The following is a 24,336-nucleotide window of genomic DNA, read 5'->3' on the forward strand; positions in this document are numbered from 1 at the left end:
ATTCATCTCCTAAACAGAAGCCACACTAAATTTATATTTTCCTTCTGTCTACGTTGTACTTTCACTATTTGCATGTTGTAATTCGCTGATTGTCCAGCTCTCTTCGGTGTGAACCGCCTAGAAGCCATCTGACTGGCGGTATAGAAGAATAAAGTTATTATTATTATAGCAGTGTCTCTCAAACGTTCTTTGCGACACATTCTAATTGAAATTATAAAATTACAAAACCAACAAAAAATTAACCCCATCCTTTATAAAGCCGTGCTAGCGTTTTTAGCGCCAGACGCTGCAGCTAACAGCTCCAACACTCATAGAATTCCTATGAGCTGTTACCGCCATGGCTGGCGCTATAAATGCTAGCGTGGCTTTGCAAAGGATGGGGGTAAATTAGAGTTATTTATTTATAGGCCTATGCCTGGGTAATTGTAACAATGATGAAACTAAAGTAGATGGAATAGAATTGCTAATCAATGCGATGGATACGACAAGCAAACAGGCACCAGTATCTTTGTCTGAAGAGAGCGGGAGGGAGGCTCGGTCCCTCCAACTCTGAGGCCTGCTGATTAAAAATGGCAAGTCTTCCCCTTCTCGGTGTATCATGTGATGCACGGGGAGGGATTAGATGCCTAAGTCCCCTTCTAAGGGGCTCTCTCGATTGGGGGAGGTTAGCATGGCTGGAGGGAGTGTGGGGGGGGGAGTGGGCATCCCTCCTGCCAATTTTTGCTGGCATAGTGGTGGTCGGGTCAGTCCCCAGTGCCAGTTTGTCAGGGAGGGCTGTCATTGGAGGGGGGGGAGGGCTTTTTTATTTTTTTTAAAGGGGTAGATATTGTGCGTGTGTAACACATACACAGTACCTGTACCCAATTTAAAAAAAAAAGGTTTCCTGCCCTGAACAGCTGAGTGGCAGGGGGGTTTCCTCTGCCTTTCATCTGTTCAGGCTTCCCCTGCTGACTCTGCGCATGTGTGAGAGCTGCTCTCACAGCAATCAATCGGATGGGAGAGATGGGGATTACAATGAACCTCCGCGCCAATCATTTGCATGCAAAATTTTTAGTGCATCAATAGCTCTTTTAGAGTCCGTCAAAAATTGGATTGGAGCGGACCCACGCAATCCTGTTTAGTGCATCTAATTTTCAGGCCAACTTCCTTCTTGCCAATGGCTTAGAGTATTCCTGGTTTTCCTTTTCCACTAAAGACAGAAGGGAAAGGCAGAGGCGATTCTGATCATGTGAAGGAGAATCTTTCAAAAGTGGATCTAAAAAAAACTTTTCCATGATGTGAACAAAACATTCCTCACCAGAAACTTTATCACATCAGACTTATCAAGACCGAACCAAGTCTAGACAAAGCAGTATTCCCTAGTGTATTATCCCCTCCTGCTTTTCTATTTTTTATTGTAATAAACTAGCTGATGACCCGGCGTTGCACGGGTATTTAATTATAGCAATAACACTGTAAATGGATTCAAATAAAGATATTGTTTTACAGCTTAATAAAAAGTACAATATTCAAATTATAATGTGAAATATTTGACAAAATGAATACAATACAACTAACGCAAAACGTGATTATAAACAAAATTTTTAGTTTCACCTCCAGGAGCAAGAACATATAAGTTGATGGGGGAACCCACCCCTGAGCAAGCAACATAGAGTTGTGGGCCGCGAGAACCCCAGAACATATCAGCCCAGGTAGTGAAGGACATGCATACCAAGTTTCGGTCAAGCCGTTTTTGAATTACAGTGAGAATGGCAGCTTTTTACATTTTTTCCATTGACATGAATGGGTGAAATCTGATTTTCTGTTTGTAGCTCCGCCCACGTGTGCAGGTGGGCCGCGAGACCCCCAGAACATATCACCCCAGGTAGTGAGGGATCTGCATACCAAGTTTCGTTCAAATCGGTCAAGCCGTTTTTGCGTGATCGCGGCACATACACACACACACATACATACCTCCGATTTTATATATATAGATAGAACAAGCAAAAAGGCTTCAATCATACAATTGTTTCACTGAAGTTACAGAAGTGTTTGTGGAAACAAGTTCTTAATTTAACTTGAAAAATCACAGCATTAAAAACTAGTATAAAAGAGAATTTTGGCAACTGTAAAGTGAGATTTATCATTAATAGCTCACAAAACTAAAATTTCTTTAAAACATTCTAAAAATTAAATGAACATTTCTAGCAAGTCACAGTTTAATATTCAATTTTCCCTTTCAAGAACACCACTAAGGCAGTGTTTTTCAACCGCTGTTCCGCGGCACACTAGTGTGCCGCGAGATGTTGCCTGGTGTGCCGCAGGGCCGCCGGGCCCAGAGCTGACAGGGGGCCCGAGGCAGGGGCGCCAGTAGCTCGCCAAGGCAAAGTGAGTCGATCACCCAGGACTCACTTTGTCTTGGCGATCTAATCTATCGAGCCGATAAGTCTTCTTCTCCCCGACGTCAATTCTGCAGTCGGAGAGGAAGTTCGGGCCAGCCAATCGCTGCCTGGCTGGGCGGAACTTCCTCTCCGATTGCAGAATTGAGGTCAGGGAGAGCATGCGTCGGCGTCGGCTTTGGGGCCTGTTATCCATTGGTGGGTCCTGTTCCCCGATGGCAGCGGCAGTGGCAGTGGCTTGGGGAACGGCAGGGAGAAAGAAAGAAAAGGGGCAGGCAGGGAAACAGAAGGAAAGAAGAGAAACAGAAAAAAAGAAAGAAAGGTCAGGGAGAGAGGAAGAAAAAGTTGGGGGAGGGAATGAGGTGTGGAGGAGAGAAAGCATACAGGCTGATAGAAGGGAAGAAAGATTGGATGCACAGTCAGAAGAAGAAAGTGCAACCAGAAATCACCAGACAAGGTAGGAAAAAGGATTTTATTTTAAATTTAGCAAAGTGGAGGCAGTATTACCACAGTTTTCAAAGGAATTTGCCCAAATAACTTAATAGTTAACTGGGTAAATTCCCAGAGATGAAAACTTCCCTTCACTTACTATGCACAGTTCTGAATTTATATCTGCTGTCTATATTTTACAATATGGTCACCTTTTACTAAACCGCAATAGTGGTTTTTAGCGCAGGGAGCCTATGAGCGTCAAGAGCAGTGCTGGGCATTCAGCGCAGCTCCCTGCGCTAAAAACTGCTATTGTGGTTTAATAAAAAGGATGGAGGGTATATTTGTCTATTTTTGTATGCTATAAAAACCAAATACAGAGAGAGACTGAGAGCTGTTGACGAAGAGCTACGTGTGTGTCTTTCTTCCATTCCAGCCAGAATATCAGCTTTGTGTTCAGCCAAACAGGCCCAGGTTTCGCACTGAATGAAGTATTTTATAATTTTTATTTTGTAATAAAGTAATTATAAAATACTTTCTTTGTGTTTATTTGATTCCTATTCAAGAGAATTACTTTATATATAGTCAATATAGGCAGAGAGTTAAATTTTTTAACATTTTCTAATGGTGGTGTGCCTCGTGATTTTTTTCATGAAACAAGTGTGCCTTTGCCCAAAAAAGGTTGAAAAACACTGCACTAAGGTATTGCAGAGCTGGTAGCTGGGCAAATTCAGACCAACAAAATCTTAAGCTGAAATACACCCTGTAATTTTTTGCAATACTGTTTAACACAAGATGTCAAACCTGAAGCAAAAGCCAACAACTTCTAAATGACATTGTAGTTCCTTCCTCCTCCCCCTAAAAATCATGACTTTGTTTAACCCCTGTCCTGTTTTGTCCCTGTCCTATTTGTAAGCTGTCTAGGACCCCCAATGGGGGGAAGGAAGAGACGGGGGAAGTCAGGCATGGAAGAGAAGGGGAGATGCTGGAGGCCGAGGATTGGTAGGTCTTTAAGCCATGCTTGCAATTGGGGGGGGGAGGGGGAGGGCAGCTGAAGATTTGCCTAGGGCTTTGGATGCCCTTGGGCTGGCTCTGGGTGAAGTTAACCAATTACAAATTGTAATTATATGTTCAGCCCTAATTAAAACCAAAAGAATTTCTGGTTTGAAACAAAAAATACTGGTTAACCGCAATCTGCTTCTTTTCACATAAACTTGGGATACACAGACAGAGAAACTAAATCTTGCTGCAACCGAATTCCCTTTCAAGGAACCAGAAAGTCAGAACTTACTTCATTTTTGAACAATTTTTTTTTTTTAAAGATGAGGTTTACAGTCTAATTCTTTTAAACACTCTAAATCAACATTCATGCAGGTTTTCTTTCACAAACATTTTCAGGAAACAATAAAGATTTCTGTGTGAAATAAGAAGCCAGACAAATTGTAAAGATCAAATTCTCCAGCGAGACTAACTTTGCTTGTGTTATTTGCCATGTCTACTAATAATTTGCATCTCCAAAGTGGCATCATCTGGCTACATTTATCACAATACACTAATCCATTTTTTATTCCGCATATCCTACAATTCTGTGCAGATTACAAATTATTCAGGTACAGCGGGCTCCCACTCTACATGATGTACCTGAGGCACTGGGGGATTAAGCGACTTGCCCAGGGTCACAAGGAGCAGTGTAGGATTTGAACCCACAACCCCAGGGTGCTGGGGCTATCGCTCTAACCACTGGCACTACACACTCCCCATTGAAACTCCCACTGAATAGATAGGTGGTATATCATCAAATATAAATCAACTAAGGGATAGGAAAAGCCTCAGAGATGGAGGTGTTTAGTATGGAATAACCACATTGCTCACATACAATCATAGGCAAAAAAAACCCCCAAACCTCCCCTGTTTTAAAGGGTGAAATCATACAGGTGACAAGATTCTTTCTTCTTTACTTGCTTTAAATGTGAATTATTCAAAATACTCAGTCTCAAAACTAGAGTGCCACACGATGATCAAAGAGGCAGCAAAAATGAATCAAACAGCATTGAATACAATTTTGGTACCTCTAATCTTCCATGAGGCTGTTAGTAGCCGCTGCTACACAAACCTGACACAGCCAGCGTTTCATGGTGAACAAAAAGTGCTATATTTGACCACTACTCCACGTATATTGGTTTGTTTTTTATAAAATACATTTATCACAAAACATTTGTAGCTGCAAGTTAGACAAAACTGTAGAGAAGGAAAAACGAGACCAGAGGTGAGAAAAATGTTCACAACGTTTGCAGGGAGAATATCATCGAGGTGAAACAAAATGACTGAAGAACTGGAAACCCATCGAAGCAACTGGGTGAAATGGTGTGGTGGCCATGTTAGTCCACTTTCCAAGGTAGTATAAAGAAATAAAGCAAAGGAAATAAGGCGATTGGACTAACTCAATGCCAGCCCAACTCTTTCTCGCTTCTCTTAACCCTAACATATAGTACCTGAAATAGTTTATATTGGATTGCAAGACAAGCAAAAACATTTGATTTAATTTTAACTTGATATACAAGCAAAGTCTTGCAATACGAGTACATACAGTATACACGCGTCACATCATCACAACTGAGCCGATGGTTCTTCTCTCTCTGACGCTGCGGGAGTGTAGTGACTGTTCTAAACGAGCGAGGTCTTGCAATACGAGTACGTATAGTATTTTGAATTAAAGTTTTTGGGTTGTGGAGTTTCCATTATTTCTTATGGGGAAATTTGCTTTGATATACAAGTGTTTTGAATTACAAGCATGTTTTTGGAACAGAAACCAAGGTTTTACTGTAATCTATTTCATTTTTCATACTGCCTGGCTTGCAAAAGAAAAGATCGCGGCAATACACAGGAACTCCCTTGAGGCATTCGCGAACACATTCCAGACATGCCTCCATCTCTCCTGCTGCACCTTTCTTTACAGGTCTAGATGAGACACAAGTTCTTTTGCTCTACTTAATCCTAAAATGTAGCTAGGGATTTCCCCCATCTTCCGAAACCCACAGATATTTGGTGACATTAGCCTGAAATACTATGTTAGTTCAATGTCTTTATTGAATTTCATAAAATGCAATAATTCAACACAGTTACTCTAATGACATTTAAGCCCTTCCCCCAACAAAATTGTAAAAGTAGACGAATTGGGAGCCCAAACCCAACATCGCCTAACAGCGGCTGCTTCTTCATATTTACGTGCAGGACAGACTCCCGCCCACCATGCAGGAAAAGAAAGAACTGTACAATTTGACCTTATAGCTTTTAACTAAATGCAATAAGACAGCAGAACACAAAATGACAATCTCATAAGTTAGCTCTATGCAGAATCCAAAGATTTCTTGCACTCCTTGCCAGACTTCATCCCAAAACATTTTAACAGCATGGCATCCAATGTCTGGAATAGTTTATGACGTGGCATAGTATTAGTTAGGCCTATTTTTAATAATGGCTCTCAAGCAACCAGAAACTACATTTATCCGGCATCTATCAATCCCCATGGGTGCTGGTTAACAGAGAGTCTACTGTATCATGGTCTTTGTTTTTAGTTACTTAGGCATCCAGTGTTAACTACAGAAACTTTAAAGAGAGAATGTCTTATACATGAACATAATAGATGATGTTTAAAAGAAAACAGAATAAAGCTTCTTGATTAAGGAAGTTTTTGAGACCAAGGATTGTAGATGATGGTCTTAGAGAGATCCAATTTCTCATCATTTTCTGCTCCTGCTCTTAAATCCATGATGTATAATGGTGGAGTCTTTAGTTTTATCAATTATTGTTATGTTGTCTGGTACTCAGAAGCACCTTTGGGAAAGACATCCACATGAAAAACACAGAAAAGCAAGCTTTCCCCACATCCAGATATCCTGCATTAGAACATAAGAAAAGCCTTACTGGGTCAGACTAATGGTCCACCAAGCCCAGTAGCCCGTACTCATGGTGCCAATCCAGGTCACTAGTACCTGGCCAAAACCCAAGGAAAAGTCTGACTAGTACCAAGCCATGCCCTTCTGCTACCTTGAATCTGCCCTAGAAAGTGAGGGGCTTGTCTGGGAATTGAACCTAGGACCACTCGCACCCAAAGAGCCAACTGTTCAGACAGCTGAGCATAGAAGAGGGGTTATTTTAAGAAGTACTGTAGTGGATTTCAAATTTAAAATCCCAGGAACAGATGTCACTAGAACTTGCTTATATGGTGAGCCTTCCAAAACCCATCTAAAACTTACTTTACCCACCCGTACACCACAATAATAGCCTTGCCTTCAGGTATCATCTTAATGTAGGTACAGTAGGTTTTGGAGGGCTTGCCATACAACATAAGCCAGTTATAGTGACATCTGTACCTGGGACTTTGAATGTGAAATTCACTACAGTAAGCTCTACTCTTTGGAGGCTGAAATGGCTTGGGAGGTACCTTAGACATCACATGATGCACCAGGGAGGGAAAGCCCTGCCATTCTGGAGCGGTGAGCAGGATGAACTGAGCTTCCATCATCTCTGAGAAGGTACGGAGAGTTTGGGGGGTGGCGGGGAACCTCCAATGGCAAAAGGGAGTGGGCATCCCTCCTGCCTTTCTGCAGGGGGTGGGTAGAGGATTTTCGGGGGCACCTTTAGACATCCAATAGTTACATTTTCTTTCTGATCTGAATGTATCACATAAAAAAAATCATGCAAAAATATAATACATAATGAGAAGTAGACCAGTGTTCTTCAACCTTTTTACACCTATGGACCGGTGGAAATAAAATAATTATTTTGTGGACCAGAGATTGAAGAACACTGGTATAGAGCATAACTCTTGTCACAGTCCTGCTTTGTAGACTTAAATTTTAAAGTAATTATGGAGTTTATCACAAGAAAACCAACCAAATCTCCTATTCTACAAAATCACTTTAAATCTCCTTTAATCTACCCCCACAGACACTGCTCCGTTTATTGGCGGGTTTGCTTCTTAATTGCACAGACATAGCTTTTCCACTTTGGTAAGGTCTACTGCAGAGGTATCAAACTCATAAGGGGCCGAAATGCAAAATACAAGCTAAGTCATGGGCCAGACCCCACCCCCATAATTGTACTAATTGTAACACCATTTTTTCCATTCACTTTGCATATATACACACACAATATAATCTTATTAACAACACAAAATAACGACACAAAGCAGACTGTATGCTTCTCACCACAGAAACACAGGACCAAAACCCCAGATTCAAGCCTCTGCATGCAGAGAAAAAGAAGCAAATGCATTTCTTCCTGAACAGTGCAAAATACAAACAACAGATGAAAAGGCTCAAAATTAACCCAGTTCAAGCATTCAATTGAAAATAAAGTCATTCCCCCTCCCTCCTGTGCTTTACCTTCTGGCCTGCTCCTGCCTGGCCCTTTTATGCCGCCCCTAGCGTTATCTTCGGCCAGCTCCCTCTCCCTCAATGACGCAGCGGCTCCGCGCCTCATCCGGAAGCATTCCCTCTGACGTTGCGACGTCAGAGAGAAGACTTCCGGTTCAGTAGGAGCCGCCCGAAGACAGCTCTATGGTTGAGGTTATTTGCAATACCCAAATAGCTACTGAACTGGATCACAACTGCACCCCCCCCCCCCCCAAATGTCAGGGTTTGGACTCACCTGGGCAGATGAAGTCACGCTGAGGCTTTTCTGTGAATGCAAAGGGAAATTTGAAAGGAAGGATTGAGTTTCACCTAATTGGAAGATTTAGTAGAGAATAAAGGAAATCTGTATTAAATGCAGATCACAGAAGGGACTTTAGATGGGGTGAAACGGCTTTTAAATGGCTTGATTCACTTTGTGCTTTTCCACAATAGAGCAATGTCTGGAAATTTTTTTAAGTCAGTGATGCTTCAATTGTAACTTCTCTTGGAAAAGTCACGAATTAGGGGTGATTTTACCTGGTGAAGCCTTTTCTGGGCATAAACCATGGGCTCTGTCTGCAAAGGAGCCCTTCTAACATTGGGCAGCATCTTCTCCATCATAACGTCCTGAGTAGTTCTCACAGGATATTCAATGTTTATTAGTTAGGTAGCTTTATTAGTGTATACACAGCTGTGTAAGCTAAGTCATGTGGTCACAAGGTCCCTGTTACATTTGCGTAGTTGTCTAGACTCTAGACTAAAGTAAAATCAGGAGATTCAGGCAGGTCAGGCTTCTGATTGGCTAAAAGCACTCCCAAGAATCCAGAGCACAAAAGCTCTCTGTCTCAACTCAAGTGCAAGAAATAAGGTTAAAGTGATATGAGATTTTGGGATCAAGAACTCAACGATTCAGAACCTAAGAGTCTTTTCTGATTCTTCTGGTTAGGAATGTCTGTGATCTTCTCAGGTTCCCCAGTTTTTAAGTTCAAATTTTTTATTAACATTTATCAACAACAAATTACCAAAACACCCCAATCTCAACAATAGCTGAATCCCAAAAGAACTTATGCAGCAGACTGACAAGACTTCAATAAACCCCAAACCCTTTTGAAATATGGTAAGCTTGGCTTTTTTTTTTTTTTTTTTTTACAGCAGCCACTTCCTTATACTTCCAACAGGCATGCTCAGATACCATTATCCATTCAGTCGTGTTCAACACTTAGATACTCTGTAGGCCAGATCTCATCATGCTTCCCTGTTTTCCACAACTTCTTTCGTAATGCTTCACTGTTATGCCTTTCTACCTTGGGAAGGTAGTATCCCCTGTTTGGTTGTGGGGTTTATATGATCAAGAACATCTTTGTCGGTGATCCTAGCTGTCCATGGGATTCATAGAAGTCTTCTCAAGCACCACAACTTGAAGGTATCAATTTTTCTCCTATCTGTTTTCGTGAGTGTCCATTAGAGAATGATACAAGGACAAATTTTTTCCCGTCCCAGTGAGTTCTTTTCCTGTCCCTGCCCTATTCCTACTAGCTCTGTCCTCATCTAAACAAGCCTCAAACACTTTAAAATCATAAGTGTTTGAGGCTTGTGAGGTTAAGGCAGAGCTTATAGGAATGGGGCAGGGACAGGGGCAAGCTCATAGAGATGGGGAAATGGAGTTCCTGCGGGGACAGAGAAAAAATTGTCTCCGTATCATTCTCTAGTATCCATGTCTTGCAGCCATATGTTGGATGGTGACAGACATCCTTGCACTTCCATATTTGGTCCATGCTCAGATAAGGCAGAGCTACTCTTCCATTGAGTTAAGACAGTGGTCTCCAACTGAAACCCTTTGCAGGGCCACATTTTGGATTTAGAGGTCCTTGGAGGGCCTCAGAAAAAAATAGTTAATGTCTTACTAAAGAAATGACAATTTTGCATGAGGTAAAAACTCTTTATAGTTTATAAATCTTTCCTTTTGGCTAAGTCTTAACAATAATATTGTCATTTATAGCTAAAGAGACATATGATCAAGCAGCTGTTTTATTTTACTTTTGTGATTATGATAAACATACTGAGGGCATCAAAATAGTACCTGGCGGGTCACATGTGGTCCCCGGGCCACGAGTTTGAGACCACTGAGTTAAGATATAGTAATAAAGTTAGCAATACAACATATCAACAGTTTAGATTCAGTCCTGTGCAAAATAGTAGATAAAGCCACAGACCACAAAATTAATAAGCTTAAAAGTGGCACCTGAAAATTAAAAGTAGTATTCTTCCCCCCCCCAACCCTATTGCATGTTAGAACATGAAATCAGCATATATATACATATATACACCAGAGACTTTTTCATTCTATGGACTTTCACAACAAATTCAAATTTCTGACCAAAATTTAAATTGGTGGACTTCCCTGTTTCCAATCAGATCAGTGAACCCACTATTTCCAGATCAGTGAACCCACTATTTCCAGATCAGTGAACCCACTATTTCCAAAGTCACACTGCAGACTTCAGAGCATACCCTGAAGAAAGCCACAGCATGGTGGCTGAAACATCGGGACCCAGAAACCTGCAACAAGCACAATGCCAGCTGCGGAAACCTTAAGAGAAGTTGAAGAAAATCATTCATCAAATGTTTAAAATTATAGGCCCAAAGCTCTAAAATGCACTGCCAATTTCCATTAGAGCATTGCAAAATTGGGCAGAGTTTAAAGTCTCCGTGAAAGATTCACACGAATGGCTTTACTTGGTCTGGTTGTACAGTTGTTGAGTTTTGTATGTAAAAAATTTTTCAATAAAAAACCTCATAATTTGCAAGCTTTTCTGTATCAGAAGGCTTTTAGCAATTAGAATGAGGTTAATTGGACAGAACATATTTTTATTTCAAGATTTTGAGTGGAACTACTTGCAATTTAATTAGATATATATGTAGATCTCTATGTTTAAATGTTTTTTTTCCAATTGTCTAGATTGTGTTGGACAGTTAACCTAGGCTTACAAGACAACGTGTTATAACTTTGGAACAGTTTACAATCTTTGCAGATGAAAGAAAGAAGTTATTCAGCCATGAAATCTCAGACTTGATTCTGTGTCTTGGAGAAACTTGTCAGTGTACAGATTGGCCTATGCTTAGCTTAAGAGGAATGAGCAAGCAAAGCTTTTTCACACATCTCCGGCAGGGTCATTTCACATAACCGTTTGCTGTATGAATGGGATGGTTTAAGCAGGCAACAGGATTCTAGCTGCCCTTTTAGCACACTTTTGTGGAAAGAATGTGAAAACCAGAAAGAATACAAAAAATCATTTTGAGATCTGGTTAGCTTGACCATTGGAATCTTACACATTCCTCAGAGATTAGCAAGCTACAGTGAAAGTCAAGGAGCCATCACCATTACCAAACATTTAGGTGACCTGTGTCAAACCTCTTCATCTTAGTCTACAGTATTTTCTGGTTAAAAAGTTAAGCAAATGACAAAAGAAATCCACCTAGATAGAATACTTTAAATGATTTCTAACTCTCAACGGTTACATATTAAAGACCTGAACAGTCCCATCCAGTCTGCTCAATATTCACATTCATCAACTCGTGGATGTGGTATAAAATTCTCGATCCTGGTCTCTTTGCTATTTCTGGGACAGACTATAGGAGTCTGCCTGGCACTGTCCTCACATTCCAACTTCTGGAGTTACTGTCAAAGCCAAGGGTGCCCACACTTTTTGGGCTTGCGAGCTACTTTTAAAATGACCAAGTCAAAATGATCTACCAACAATACAATTTTTAAAAACACAAAGCACACTGTACGTACGCAGAGAAAATGTTAATTATCATTTATATTCAGGGTTTTTTTCAAAGAGGTCAAGGCAGATGACTTTTAAAATATGCAATGTCACCTCAGTAACTATATAAACATAGACAAATATACCCCCTACATTTTTACTAAACCGCGATAGTGTTTTTTAGTGCAGGCAGCTGTGCTGAATGTCCCACACTGCTCTCAACGCTCCTTGCATTAAAATCCGCTACTGCGGTTTAGTAAAAGGGGGTCATAGTGCAAAATATAAACAGCAGATATAAATTCTCAAAACGGACACATTTTGATCACTAAATTGAAAATAAAATCATTTTTCCTACCTTTGTTGTCTGGTGATTTCATGAGTCTCTGGTTGCACTTTCATCTTCTGACTGTGCATCCAATATTTCTTCCCTTCTTTCTGCCTCCTGCATGCTTCGTCTCCTCCAGACCTCATTCCATTCCCCAACCAACATCTCTGTCCTTCCTGAGTCCGTTTTCTTCCTCTCTCCCTGCCCCCTACCCTTTCTTTCTGTCTCCCTGCCCCTTTCTTTCTTTCTGCCTCCCTGTCTTGGGGAAAACGCTTCTGCAGGGAGAGCTTGGGGCGGCAGTGGGGGACGTTGGGGAGAAGGTTGATTGGCCTGGTAGATCACGAAGGCAACATGAGTCTATCATGGAGCCCGGGATGGGCTCCATGATTGACTCACGTTGCCTTCGAGATCTACCAGTCAATCGCCATCAATGTATTGGGCACCCCTGGTCAAAGCCCACTCCAACTTATCCTGATCTGTGTTGCCATATGCGAGATACAAACTGAGAGTCTGCATTAGAGAATGACACGGGGGACAAATTTTTCCCCGTTTCCATGGGAACTCATTTTCTTGTCCCTGCCCCATTCCTGCAAGCTCCGTCCTCTTCTGTGCAAGCCTCAAACACTTTAAAATCATAAGTGTTCGAGACTTGAGGGGTTAAGGCAGAGCTTGCAGGAATGGGACGGGGACAAATTTGTCCCCATATCATTGCATCTTTTCATTCAAAATTAGTATGATGCCTTTGTTCAAATAACTTGAGGTAGATTTTTTTAAAGAAAATCACAAAAAGGCAATGGGTGGTTGTTTTTTTGTTTGTTTGTTTTTGGTGGGGGGGTGAGGAGGAGGAGGAAACCTTTATTTATTTATTTTTGCTAAAACCACAATAGGCTTTGTTCCCTTTTAAAGTCAATGGGTTCCACATCACCGACACAAAGCCACATTGCCCACATATCAACATGTTGCAATGATTTCAGAAAGTGGGCACTGGCCAACTAAACAGACAGTTTGGGTAGGTTATACCAAGTAATGTAATAGAATATGTAAAATAGCTTGGTACACACTCGCTGAAGACCATACATCGAGTAAGCAATTTTTTAATTTCCAAACTGTCTTTTCTGTTTCTTTTTTTAAATATATAGTTTTTATTGAAAATTGCAATAGAAACAATACAACACCAGCAAAGGGCAGAACAATACAAAAACAATCCAACATATAGCCAGTCAACATAATGCATGTTGCCTGTGAGAAATATGATCAATAGGTATATTTTCAAAAATCCTTCCTGGATAACGTGAGAATAGCAAGAGCCAATGTGTGTCGGTAAGAATCAATAGAATTATTAAGTGAAGGAAGAGTCTTCAGTTTACACAACTGTGCGCAGGAAAATCAAAGCGTAAGTCGTCACTGTTTATATCCACCCAGGGTTCCACAGTGTGAACATCCCTGGACTCTCCAATTATGATTTGCAAAAAGTGCACAAACGGCACATATTGGCTCTTGCTAGTCTCACGTTATCCAGAAAGGATTTTTGAGAATATACTATTTTGTCATTCTTCTCATTAAATTTACTTGTCAATAGGTAGCATCATGTACACAACCCAAGTCCTTAATACTCATTCTGCACCATGACTAGCTTGCCACGCATCCTAATAACAAACCTTGTTTAACTGTGCAAACTATTTGCCTTGAGTTTAGCCTCCCTTCTGTTTATTCCAACGCACTTCATATCACCCATCTTGTCCCCATCTAACATTTGCATTTGACCCTTTGGCTATAGGAAATAAGTTATATTATAGAAAAGCATATCTACAATATGTTATCTGAATGTTTTGATTTAGGCTTCTTAGATTGTCTCCCTTTTAGTATGTATTAGAACTCTCTAATTTGAATTTCAGTGCTGTTAATTTCTGAAACAGTTTCATGGGAGTCTTTATTAAGTTTCAATTTGCTGATTTTGTTAAGTTTATATTTGGTCTTTTTACTAGTTATGCTGTTAACAAAATGGTAACTTTTATGTTGAATTATACCTGCTGTACGGTGCCTTGGGTGAATCTTTTCATAAAGGCAGTTAATCCCAGCTCAGTGTTATTAAGGTACCTAGTTACTAAATGTGCAAATTCATTTGAAAACTGTGCAAATTTTGCTTTGAACCACTACAGAGACATCCAGATGTCTGCAGAATGTTTAGGTGGAAGCTACAAATGTTTAGATATTTGCTATCAACCACCATAGAATAACCTGAGGAGCAAATGAATCACATTGCACAGCACAGAAGCAATGAAACAGTTAAGGAAATAAGTTCCCATACCATCTAGTGACACAGAAGGCAAACAGTAAGAAATACTAAGCTCTCTGGTACTAAATTATATGGTGACTCACCGCTAAACTATGAACAAGACAGCATCTCCCTTCCTCACTGTTGCATCTCCAAATCAGCTTAATGGGAAGTCACAGAGCATGTCAAAGATTGTCAGTGAGCTAGACCAGAGTCACTCAAGAAGCGGCCTCTGTTCAAACTGGTGGGATCGCTGAGGTGACGAAACAGCCCTAGCTATTCATTAGTGATGGCCAGTCAGTCAGTGACACTGTGACAGAGTTTGGGATAAAATATTACTTTGCAATATTTCAGTAAGATAGTGGAGACCATCATGGTCATCAGACAGCAATTCGTACTGGAAGGTAATTTTCTAAACCATTTTCTGCATGTGATTATTATTGCTATGGTATAATGTAAATTTCTGCAGTCAAACGCCATTTACTGATGTGATCACCTCATATCCTCATCTCCCTTTAATAAAACAAGAAAAAAAAAAGTTGCAATTTTATGCTGTTAAGAAAAACCGAGTACCTGTATATGGATAGCATTTGTGATTGTGTCAGACTGTGTGCTAAAACCTCAGAATTAGAAATCCAGGTGTTATGCCTTCAAATCATGTGTGTATTTTGCACAGATTTAGCAGTTACCACCTTCCATATGACTTTGTTGAATAGAAGCGGTGCACCTATGTCCACACGATCCTTAGCACACAGTTATATAGATCCCATGCTGATCTGTGTGCTAGGCCCCTTTGGTTGTGGATATCACCATTAAATCAGTCATTTTGTGATTTTCTGTTATGGTACAGAAATGCTGTTTTATTTAGCTCGAAGTCCGATTGCCTTTGGTACTAGTTTGATCTGCTAAAACAAGATTACTCTGGTCAACTGGCTATCAACCCAAATGAAAACACTATAGAAATAGTAGTTTCAGATGTTTTGCTATGGAAGCGACTGCGAGCATTATTAAACTATTCCATTGATATAGAAATGCTGCTTTTATGATGCATTGAAAGATTCCTAGCAAGGGGAAGAGTGCAAAGCCTTCACCCACAACACACTGGAAACTCAAACACATGCTCCTTTTCTGGCAGGACTGAAGCTTCGCCTAAATGCTCACCTTTTCAAGGTTGCTATTACACCTTCTGTTGACTACAATAACATTTCTGAAACCGTTTCTCTTGACTGGACTGTATGCTCCAGAGAGCAAAGAATGTTCTGAGGACCTGAACAGTGCTACTGAACTACACTATAGGAAAAAAGAACGAGGAAGAAACCACATTTTGCTATTAAAAACAATTTAAAAATTAAAATTATTTTTATTTTTTATTAGTAAAGACAAATCGTACAAATCAAAGTTTTGGAGGGAAAACATGGCTATGATTTATTATTCAAGTTAAGTTTTGCTTTTCTAATTTCACAAACACACAGATCTTACAGGTGCTTTAATCTTAATTAAAACAAAACGGAAAAAAAAATGTTGGAATTTATCACAATCTTTGGTGATCAGTTTGCTGCAGAAAGGCATACAGAGATCACAGAGTGCTAGACTGCTGTCCACTCCTAGAATTCAAAACATTTATAACCTGCAAAAAATTAAGCAAAGACATGAGAAAGTAAGCCGACAGTACACAAATTAACAAAAAAACATTCAACAAGGTATATCGAATAAATTAAAAATATGTAAATCAGAAAAGCTAAACTACTGTAGTAATACTAAAAAAAAACTTTCACCGACATGAAGTGGATAAAGAGAATGCCATCAGCACTGTATTTGTTCTGTGTCCTCATTAGGGACATGTCTTGTCATGTACTTTAGTAGTACTGAAATTTTATCCTTGATTTTCTCTCCCTCCTCATTCTCCCTACATAAGAAACTCTACGCTACAGACTGCCCCATGCTATTTAACACTGGATCTGCTTATGGACCAGCAGAACAGTCAAGTACTCTCCAAAATTGGTGAGTATCAGTTTGTGCTTATTTCCCCAACACTTACTTGAAGAATTTTGTTTGGTAGGCTTAAATGTCAACGGAAAAACCAAAACACTTTCACTCTAAGTAAACCAAACTCTTACCACAGTGCTGCTGCTGTCCTACAACCTGAAAATGAACATAAAAATGACAGGTAGGACTGTGAAATGTGTGACAATATAAAACTAGGATTATTACAGTGTTTTTGTTCATTGAAGCTCTAAATTTCAGTTTTTTTGTTTAATCCCCTATGAAAAGAACAAGGAATGCAAAAAAATAAAATAAATTTAAGTCCATTATAAAATTCTACTTCAAGTCATAACTTTGCAGGTCTGCTACATTAAGGTTAGGAAACAAACTTTGTTCAAATAGGCAAACACTGATCACATTTGTTTTGGTTCAAAAAGCTAACATTAAGAAAGGTTCATAGAAAAAAATTCTAAAATATATCCTCATGTGTTCTTTACAAAACAAGTTCCCTATAAATGTGCATTTTGAAAAATAAATTAGGTAATTACAAATGAGTGTCCTGTCAATTTGTCCTTATGGAGTCATTTGTACTACTGCTTTTTCCAAAGCTTGGGACATTTTTTTCGAGCCACAGTTCAGCCAACTGTCTTGTAGACCCATAAGTTGATGCTTTGGATCCCAGACACATTTTATACTGTTTTGGATCAAGACTGGGATCACAAAAAACAGAGTGATGTACATGGACTATCCCTGTTTCTTGACTTCGGAAAGTTCTTAGGCCAGCATGGACAACTTTGTTGAAAAGGTCCACATCCTCAAGACCCCAGCCTTGAATAGAAACATCAAAACCTCCAGCTTGAACAAGATCACTTTTATAAATACAGGTTATGCCAAAACCATAATTCCTCCATAAACCAGTTTTTTGTGTTAGGGCAAAGTGATTATCACTGGAAACCTTCTTAGCATAAACAATTTTTGGATCATATTGGCTAAAGATGATTGGAAAGTAGACTTGCTGCCCCATAATTGTATTTGATCTACATCGCTGAAGAAATTCTCCTGTGAACACCAGGTCAACATCACAGAAAAACAGTAAAGAATCATTGCTGAATTGTGAGGATCCAACTTCAAGAGCCAATGCCCTTGAAAATTCACCTGTAACAGGAAAAATCTGAATGTCCGCTCTTGGATGCTTCATACGGAAAGCCCTCATTAGCTCCACTTGTTTAGCTTTGTCAGGGTTTGAGTCTGAATTAAACAACAAGATTACCAATTTGACATTCTGGTTGGGGATGATGCAGGTTTTTTCAAAATTGCTCATGAACCTTGCAAACATTTCAAATCTACCTGAGAGAGGAACCAAAAAATTGATCTTCTTGTCTTTGGGTTCTTTGTGTTCAACTTTTGATCCAGAAAGCTGAAAGGGAACAAACATTTTGAGGGAATTAGATAAGAAAGATAAAGACCCAGAATCTTGGTTAATTTTGTTAGCCAGTTCTTTGGCATCCAGCTCTTCATGCTCAACAAACTGGATTTTACTAAATGTCTGTTGTAAGTAGGCGTGTCTTCTGACAGGTACGGTCATCTTCTTACCTTTATGCTTTTTGTACAGAAGCAACAAGTCAAGAACATACTCTGCTCCATACATTGGATTAACTCTACGGTAACCATACTGGATCTCTTTGAAATCAATGATACGTCCTCTTGTCTTGGCATTGGCATTGATCATTTCCATGACTTGCATAACAATGTCATCTAGTGCTTCACGCTGGGAAGCATCCATCCCTCGCCGAGGTGGCTGTCCATCAACAGCAGAATAGAGATACTTCCCGGTAAGGAACTCCCACTCTAGGATTTCATCACGGTGGTGTGGCTGGAACCTCATGAAAGAAGGTGGGATTCCAAGTTGAAAATCATCTTTGTGGATTTCTGTATTGCTATATTTGTTCATCAGAACTATTTCCCGATGGAGCTGGATTGTGCGATGCCGCAGCTGTGCAATCTTTTGGCTCAGAATGTAACTATGAAGCCTGTATTGATAGAGTGGATTCTTATTGGGATGCAGAGTGATAGCTCGATGAATCTTGCTGTTGTGCAAATCTATAATGTATCCCTTTTTGTTCTGTTCATAATTTTCATAGAACAGCTGCTGCATCTGTAACAAAGGAGAAAGGTCAATGATTATTCTTTGTTATCACCAGGAATTTTAGTAGCAATTAGGCTATCCCTAAACATCCCCTCAGCCAAAGGAATTCTTTCTTGGCTGCATGAGATAAGTAGGCTCTACTAACTTTGCTTGTGGGATTTTTCTCCCCCTTCCACAAATAATGTTTTCATAGCTATTACATAGGATTAAGAGAACTGCAGTGTAAGCTCTGGAAAATAGTGATACAGTATTCTATTGGCATAGCACTCTTAATATTCCATTAAAAAATCTCAGAGCATAGAATATAGATCAATGAGCACCAGGTGGAGATCTGGGGATTATTGACAACCAGCGTGGGACCTGCAGCCAGAGCAGGAGAGGGTAAGAGCTTCAGCTAAGTCTGGATTTAATTATATTTACACCTTGTTTGACTTAGGGCTCCTTTTACGAAGCCATGCTAGCGGGGTTAACGTGCGTGACTTTTCATCACGCGCTAACCCTGCGCTGTCCGAAAAACTACCACCTGCTCAAGAGGAGGCGGTAGCGGCTAGCGTGGCCGGCGGTTTAGTGCGCGTTAAACCACTAACGCGCCTTTGTAAAAGGAGCCCTTAATGAAAGCAAGGCTTTTACGTTTGCTTCTATTGTAGCTGTTAAACTGAAGATTGGGGCAGAGACACATTTGAAATCTTAACAAAAGAATTACACATTAAATTTTGGATGTGGAGTTTTTTTAAATATCCATGAAGCTAAACTGAGATCTTTTCTTCCGCATTCTTTTTTGTTTTTGTGTTATTCTTTGGAGTTTGAGTGTCTACTGCCCGACCGAAAGGAATCGACAAAATACAGCAGAAAAAACTATTTACATTGTCCAATTTGACACGGACAAGAGGTCACGGAATGAAGCTAACGGGGGACAAGTTCAGGACTAATATCAGGAAGTTGTGCTTCACGCAGAGAGTGGTTGACACCTGGAATTCTCTCCCAGAGGAGGTTATTGCGGAATCGACCGTCCTAGGATTCAAAAGCAAACTAGATGCACATCTCCTTACGAGAGGCATAGAAGGATATGGGTGATTAAAAATTACGCCAGGTGTACACTTGGCAGGGCCTCCGCGTGTGCGGATCGCCAGACTAGATGGACTGAAGGTCCGATCCGGAGAAGGTGCTTCTTATGTTGTGAATGGTTTCAGCGTTTGGCGATTACTAGCCTTCTCTTGCTTGTTCTAGCACATCTCTATTAGCAATTGAAATCACCCATTATTATACTGTTGCCCAATTCTCTAGCTTTCCTAATCTCTGAAAACATTTTTTCATCTGTCTGCTCATTTTGTCCTGGAGGACAGTAGTATAACCCTACCTTTATATTCCTTCCCTTCACACATGGAATTTCTATCCGTATGGATTCCACAAAGCTATCTATGTCATGCAGAATGTTTATTTGATTTGATTGAATTCTCTCTTTAACATAGAGTGCAACCCCCCCTCCAATTTAATCTACTCTATCCTTGCAATATAATTTGTCCCCAGGTCACACAGTGTCCCACTGATTGTCCTCCTTCCACCAGGTTCCCCGAGATGCCTATTATATCTACCTCATTATTAAGTGCTATATATTCTTAACTCTCCTATTTTATTTTTTAGGCTTCTAGCACTTGTATACAGATACTTCAAATTGTGTTTTTTCTTTGTAACTACAGGCTGATAAGAAGACAGTGAAAATCCGAGTCTTTTACTCTGCCTAGCTCTTAAACCCTCCTGGCTTTCTTTCACCATTACTGAAACCTCTCTACTGGGACTCCCTAAATATTCTGTTTCAAGTGTCTTTCAAGGATACCTCACACCGAACCATTCACTCCTAGAAGACTGTCAGCTTTCCCCTGCATTACAGTTTAAAAGCTGCTCTATCTCCTTTTTAAATGTTAGCACCAACAGCCTGGTTCCATCCTGGTTAAGATGGAGTCCGTTCGTTTGGAATAAGCTCCCCCTTTCCCAGAAGGTTGCCCAGCTCCTAACAATTCTAAATCCTTCATCCCTGCACCATTGTCTCAACCACACATTGAAACTTTGAAGCTCTACCTGCCTCTTGGGTCCTGCAGGTGGAACTGGGAGTTTTTCTGAAAATGCTACCCTGGAGAATCTGGATTTCAGCTTTCTATCTAAGAGCCTAAATTTGGCTTCCAGAACCTCCATCCCACATTCATGCCACTGGTACATACTGACTCCTCCCCAGCACTATCTAAAATCCCATCTAAGTGACATATGAGGTTCGCCACCTTTGCACAGGCAGGTAAGTGACCAGGCGATCCTCACACCCACCAGCCATCTATATGCCTAATGAGTGAATCACCTACTACAACAGCTGTCCTAACCCATCTCTCCTGGGCAGAAGTCCCTGGAAACTCATCCTCGGTGTGAGAAGATATTGCATCCCCTGATGGGCAAATCCTGGCTACAGGATTATTTCCTACTTCACCAGGGTGATGCTTTCCTTCTAGAAGACCTCTCTCCTCCAAGGCAGCAAAGGGGCTACCAAGCTGGAGGTGGGACTTCTCTACAACATCCCTGTAGGTCTCTTCTATGTACGACACCAGACTACAAGACGTTCAGAAAAGAAATAAAAGCTATACTCTTCCAAGAAATTCCTGAAACAGCCCTCACTTCAAACTTACCGTCCTCCCTTCCCCCCTCTTCCCGCCACACAAAAACTACATAACCTACTCTTTACCTCTCTAGAAAGGACAAATTTTCTTCCATTGCAACCCAACGTTTTTCATCTCTTTTGTAATCTGCCTTGAACTGCAAGGTAATGGCGGAATAGAAATCTCTAATGTAATGTAATATAATGTCTATGTCTTCCTCAGCTCCTCCAAGTCTGCTACTTTAGCCTCAAGGGAATGGACTCATTCTCTGAGAGCTAGGAGCTCTTTGCAACAAGCACACACATATAACTTCTTGCCAACCGGGAAGTGCAGGCATTTAGGCCTGGTTTTAGCTGGCCTAAATGGGTGCACCTAAAAGTTGAGTGACACATTGGAGTTAAGATCAATTTTATAAAAAGATACATGCATCTTGTAGAATTATGCTAAGCGCCATTCTAGTTGACATTGATTTTTTGGTGCTATATATAGAATCAAGCACACTATGTATAAAATAGAAGCGCTATAGTGAATCTAACAGCTGCTCTAGCAGAGATTTCCAATTATTCAAACAATGATACAAGAGTGCTGAAAAGACTTGATATAAGATGCAGCCTTCAGAAACCAATATTTTACTCAAGACCAGCTAAATCTTTGAGAGACATATTTAAACTCTGGTACAGTTGTTGTGAGCATCATGGTAGGTGTCCAAGCTTCTTATTGGAAACATGTGGCTTTTTATTTTCAATAAAGAAACCTTTTTACAAGTCAAAACAGTATACATAAGAAAATCAGACTGCAAAATAAAAATAACCTATGTAAAAACTGGCCAGCAGCCGCTGAGCAGCTTTCTAAGGAGTCTCTCTCACAGACATGGATTGTACGACTGAGACCTAAAAGCCTACAACACTCACATGTCACAGATATGCTCTCAAACAGGCTAGTTTACCACTATACAGAAATGCTTCTCTGCTGTCAGCCAAGGAGTAGATAAATAGCTAGGCATTAAAGAGATGTTTTGAGTCATGTTTGCCTCCAGTTCCTGCAAGAGGGATAGCTTACAACCCAGAACAAACACCATATTCAATACTGCTTCAGCAAAATTCATCTCAACTCCAACCCAGATTTTCCTGTAACTAAAGGTTTTCACTCTCAGCCTTGAGCCTTCATTAGAATGAATATATCTGCAAGCCAAAGAACTGTCACTCTTAAAGAAAGATTATTAAGCCGCAATTGCCTTCCCGCCCAAAGAGGCTCAAGGTACACCTCAGTTCCGTAAACAAGCTAAGAAGCCAGGTGGGCTATGAGAATATCTGCCTGCTGTCTCCTATAACACCTGTTACGGTAAGTAATTGTGCTTTATCTTAGGACAAGCAGGCAGCATATTCTCACATATGGGACTCCCAGGGAGAGTTGGTCATTAAGAGAATAAATTCAGTAACACTGACAGTAATGAGAGGTGAACATGTGAAGTGAGGACCAAGAAGCTGCTCTGCAGATTTCATTGGTGGGAGTGGAACGCAATAATGCAACTGAAGATGCCATAGCTCAGACTTTATGAGCTGCAGCCCAGCCTGAGCATAGCAAAATGAAATACAGGCAGACAGCCATGTGAAAATAATTCTTTTGGATACAGGGTGGCCCAATCTGATAGGATCAAAGGAGATGAACAGTTGAGGAGATGTTCTGCAAGACTAAGTCCTTTGTAAGTAATAACCCAAGGCTCATTTGCAGACCAAGGTATAAAGAGCTGTTTTACCAGGATGAGAATGAAGTTTTGAAAAGAAAACGAAGCACAATCGATTGAAATGAAATTCTGTGACTACTTTTGGTAAGAATTTAGGTTGGGTGTGTAGGACTACCTTATCATGGTAGAATATCGTAATGGGTGGGTCCCACACCAACATTTGAAGCTCACTCATGCGACGTGCAGAAGTGATACAAGTTAAAAATACCTCTGTGAAAGTGAGATATTTAAGATGAGCAGAAGACATTGGTTCAAATGGAGGCTTCATCAATCTAGTGAGAACAGTAAGATCTCACACCACCGGAGGAGGCTTTAAAGGTGATTTGATATTGAAAAGGCCTGTCATAAACCTGGAAACAAGAGGATGCATAGCCAGAAATGTATTGTTGGCCTGAACATGGAAAGCACTGATAGTACTCAGATGGAAACTGATAGAAGTGGTGTTAAGACCAGAGTTGGATATAAAGAAGATATTCCAACACTGAAGAAATGGAGGATGAAACATCAAGAAGTTGAAGATCATACGATGCTGAAAACCATGTCCACTTCTGTTAGTAACAGTGCCATGCAGAAGGTTTTCTGGATACAGCTGAAATGACTAACAGGATCAGAGAGATCAGCAACTGTTGGAGGTCAAGCTGAAAGGTAGCAATGCAAAAGAGACAGAAAGATCTGCAGGGTTATTGGATCTTTGACCGTGAGCTGAATTAGAAAGGAGAATCATGGTTGTCTGGGGCCACCAAGGAGCTACGAGGATCATGGTGGCTGATTCTTGAGTGAGCATGATCAGCATTTTGAGTACGAGAGGAATTGAAGGAAACACATAGACTAACTTGTCTATCCCATTCAGAAGAAAGGCATCTGACTCCAGACAATGACTGAACAGAATTGAGGCAGTTTGATTGCTGGGGGACATAAATAGGTCTATTCGAGGAGCTCCACACTGAGAAAATATCTGATGTAAGACCACTCATGGAGCTGAAGATTTCTGCTGAGTTTATCGGCAAGTTCATTTTGTGCTTTTTTGAACATAGACAGCTTTAAGGAAAATGTTTTGAGCAATTGCCCAATTCCCCATCTCCTCAGCTTCTTGACAGACAGCTCGTCCCTCCTTAATTGTTTATGTAATAACACATTGCGACTTGATTGTCAGTGCAAACAAGGGGGACAGGATTGTATATAAGGTATTGTTAAAAAGTCTTCAGAGCATTCCGAATCGCTCTGAGTTCCAAATGGGTTATTTGAAACTTCTTT

The 24,336-nt window shown here is 40.4% G+C and overlaps 1 protein-coding gene and 1 long non-coding RNA gene across 3 annotated transcripts in view; both read right to left on the minus strand.

The window, feature by feature from the left end:
- Positions 1-8,297, minus strand: part of LOC117348209 — a 39,592-nt gene extending 31,295 nt beyond the window's left edge. Inside the window, exon 1 of one of the 2 annotated variants that reach the window (XR_004536931.1) lies at positions 8,195-8,297. This is a non-coding gene — a long non-coding RNA (uncharacterized LOC117348209). Of the gene's footprint in view, positions 1-8,017; positions 8,087-8,194 lie in introns of those variants that run through there. The other variant, XR_004536932.1, reaches the window with a different exon arrangement.
- Positions 8,298-15,905: 7,608 nt separating this feature from the next.
- The window catches only part of CHSY1 (chondroitin sulfate synthase 1), a 55,746-nt gene continuing 47,315 nt past the window's right edge, over positions 15,906-24,336 (minus strand). Inside the window, exon 3 of the mRNA XM_033919981.1 lies at positions 15,906-18,708. Coding sequence (XP_033775872.1) covers positions 17,116-18,708 — 1,593 coding nt within the window. The 3' untranslated portion in view covers positions 15,906-17,115. The remainder of the gene's footprint in view (positions 18,709-24,336) is intronic.

Source organism: Geotrypetes seraphini, chromosome 14 (assembly GCF_902459505.1).
Source record: "Geotrypetes seraphini chromosome 14, aGeoSer1.1, whole genome shotgun sequence".
Taxonomy (NCBI): Eukaryota; Metazoa; Chordata; class Amphibia; order Gymnophiona; family Dermophiidae; genus Geotrypetes; species Geotrypetes seraphini.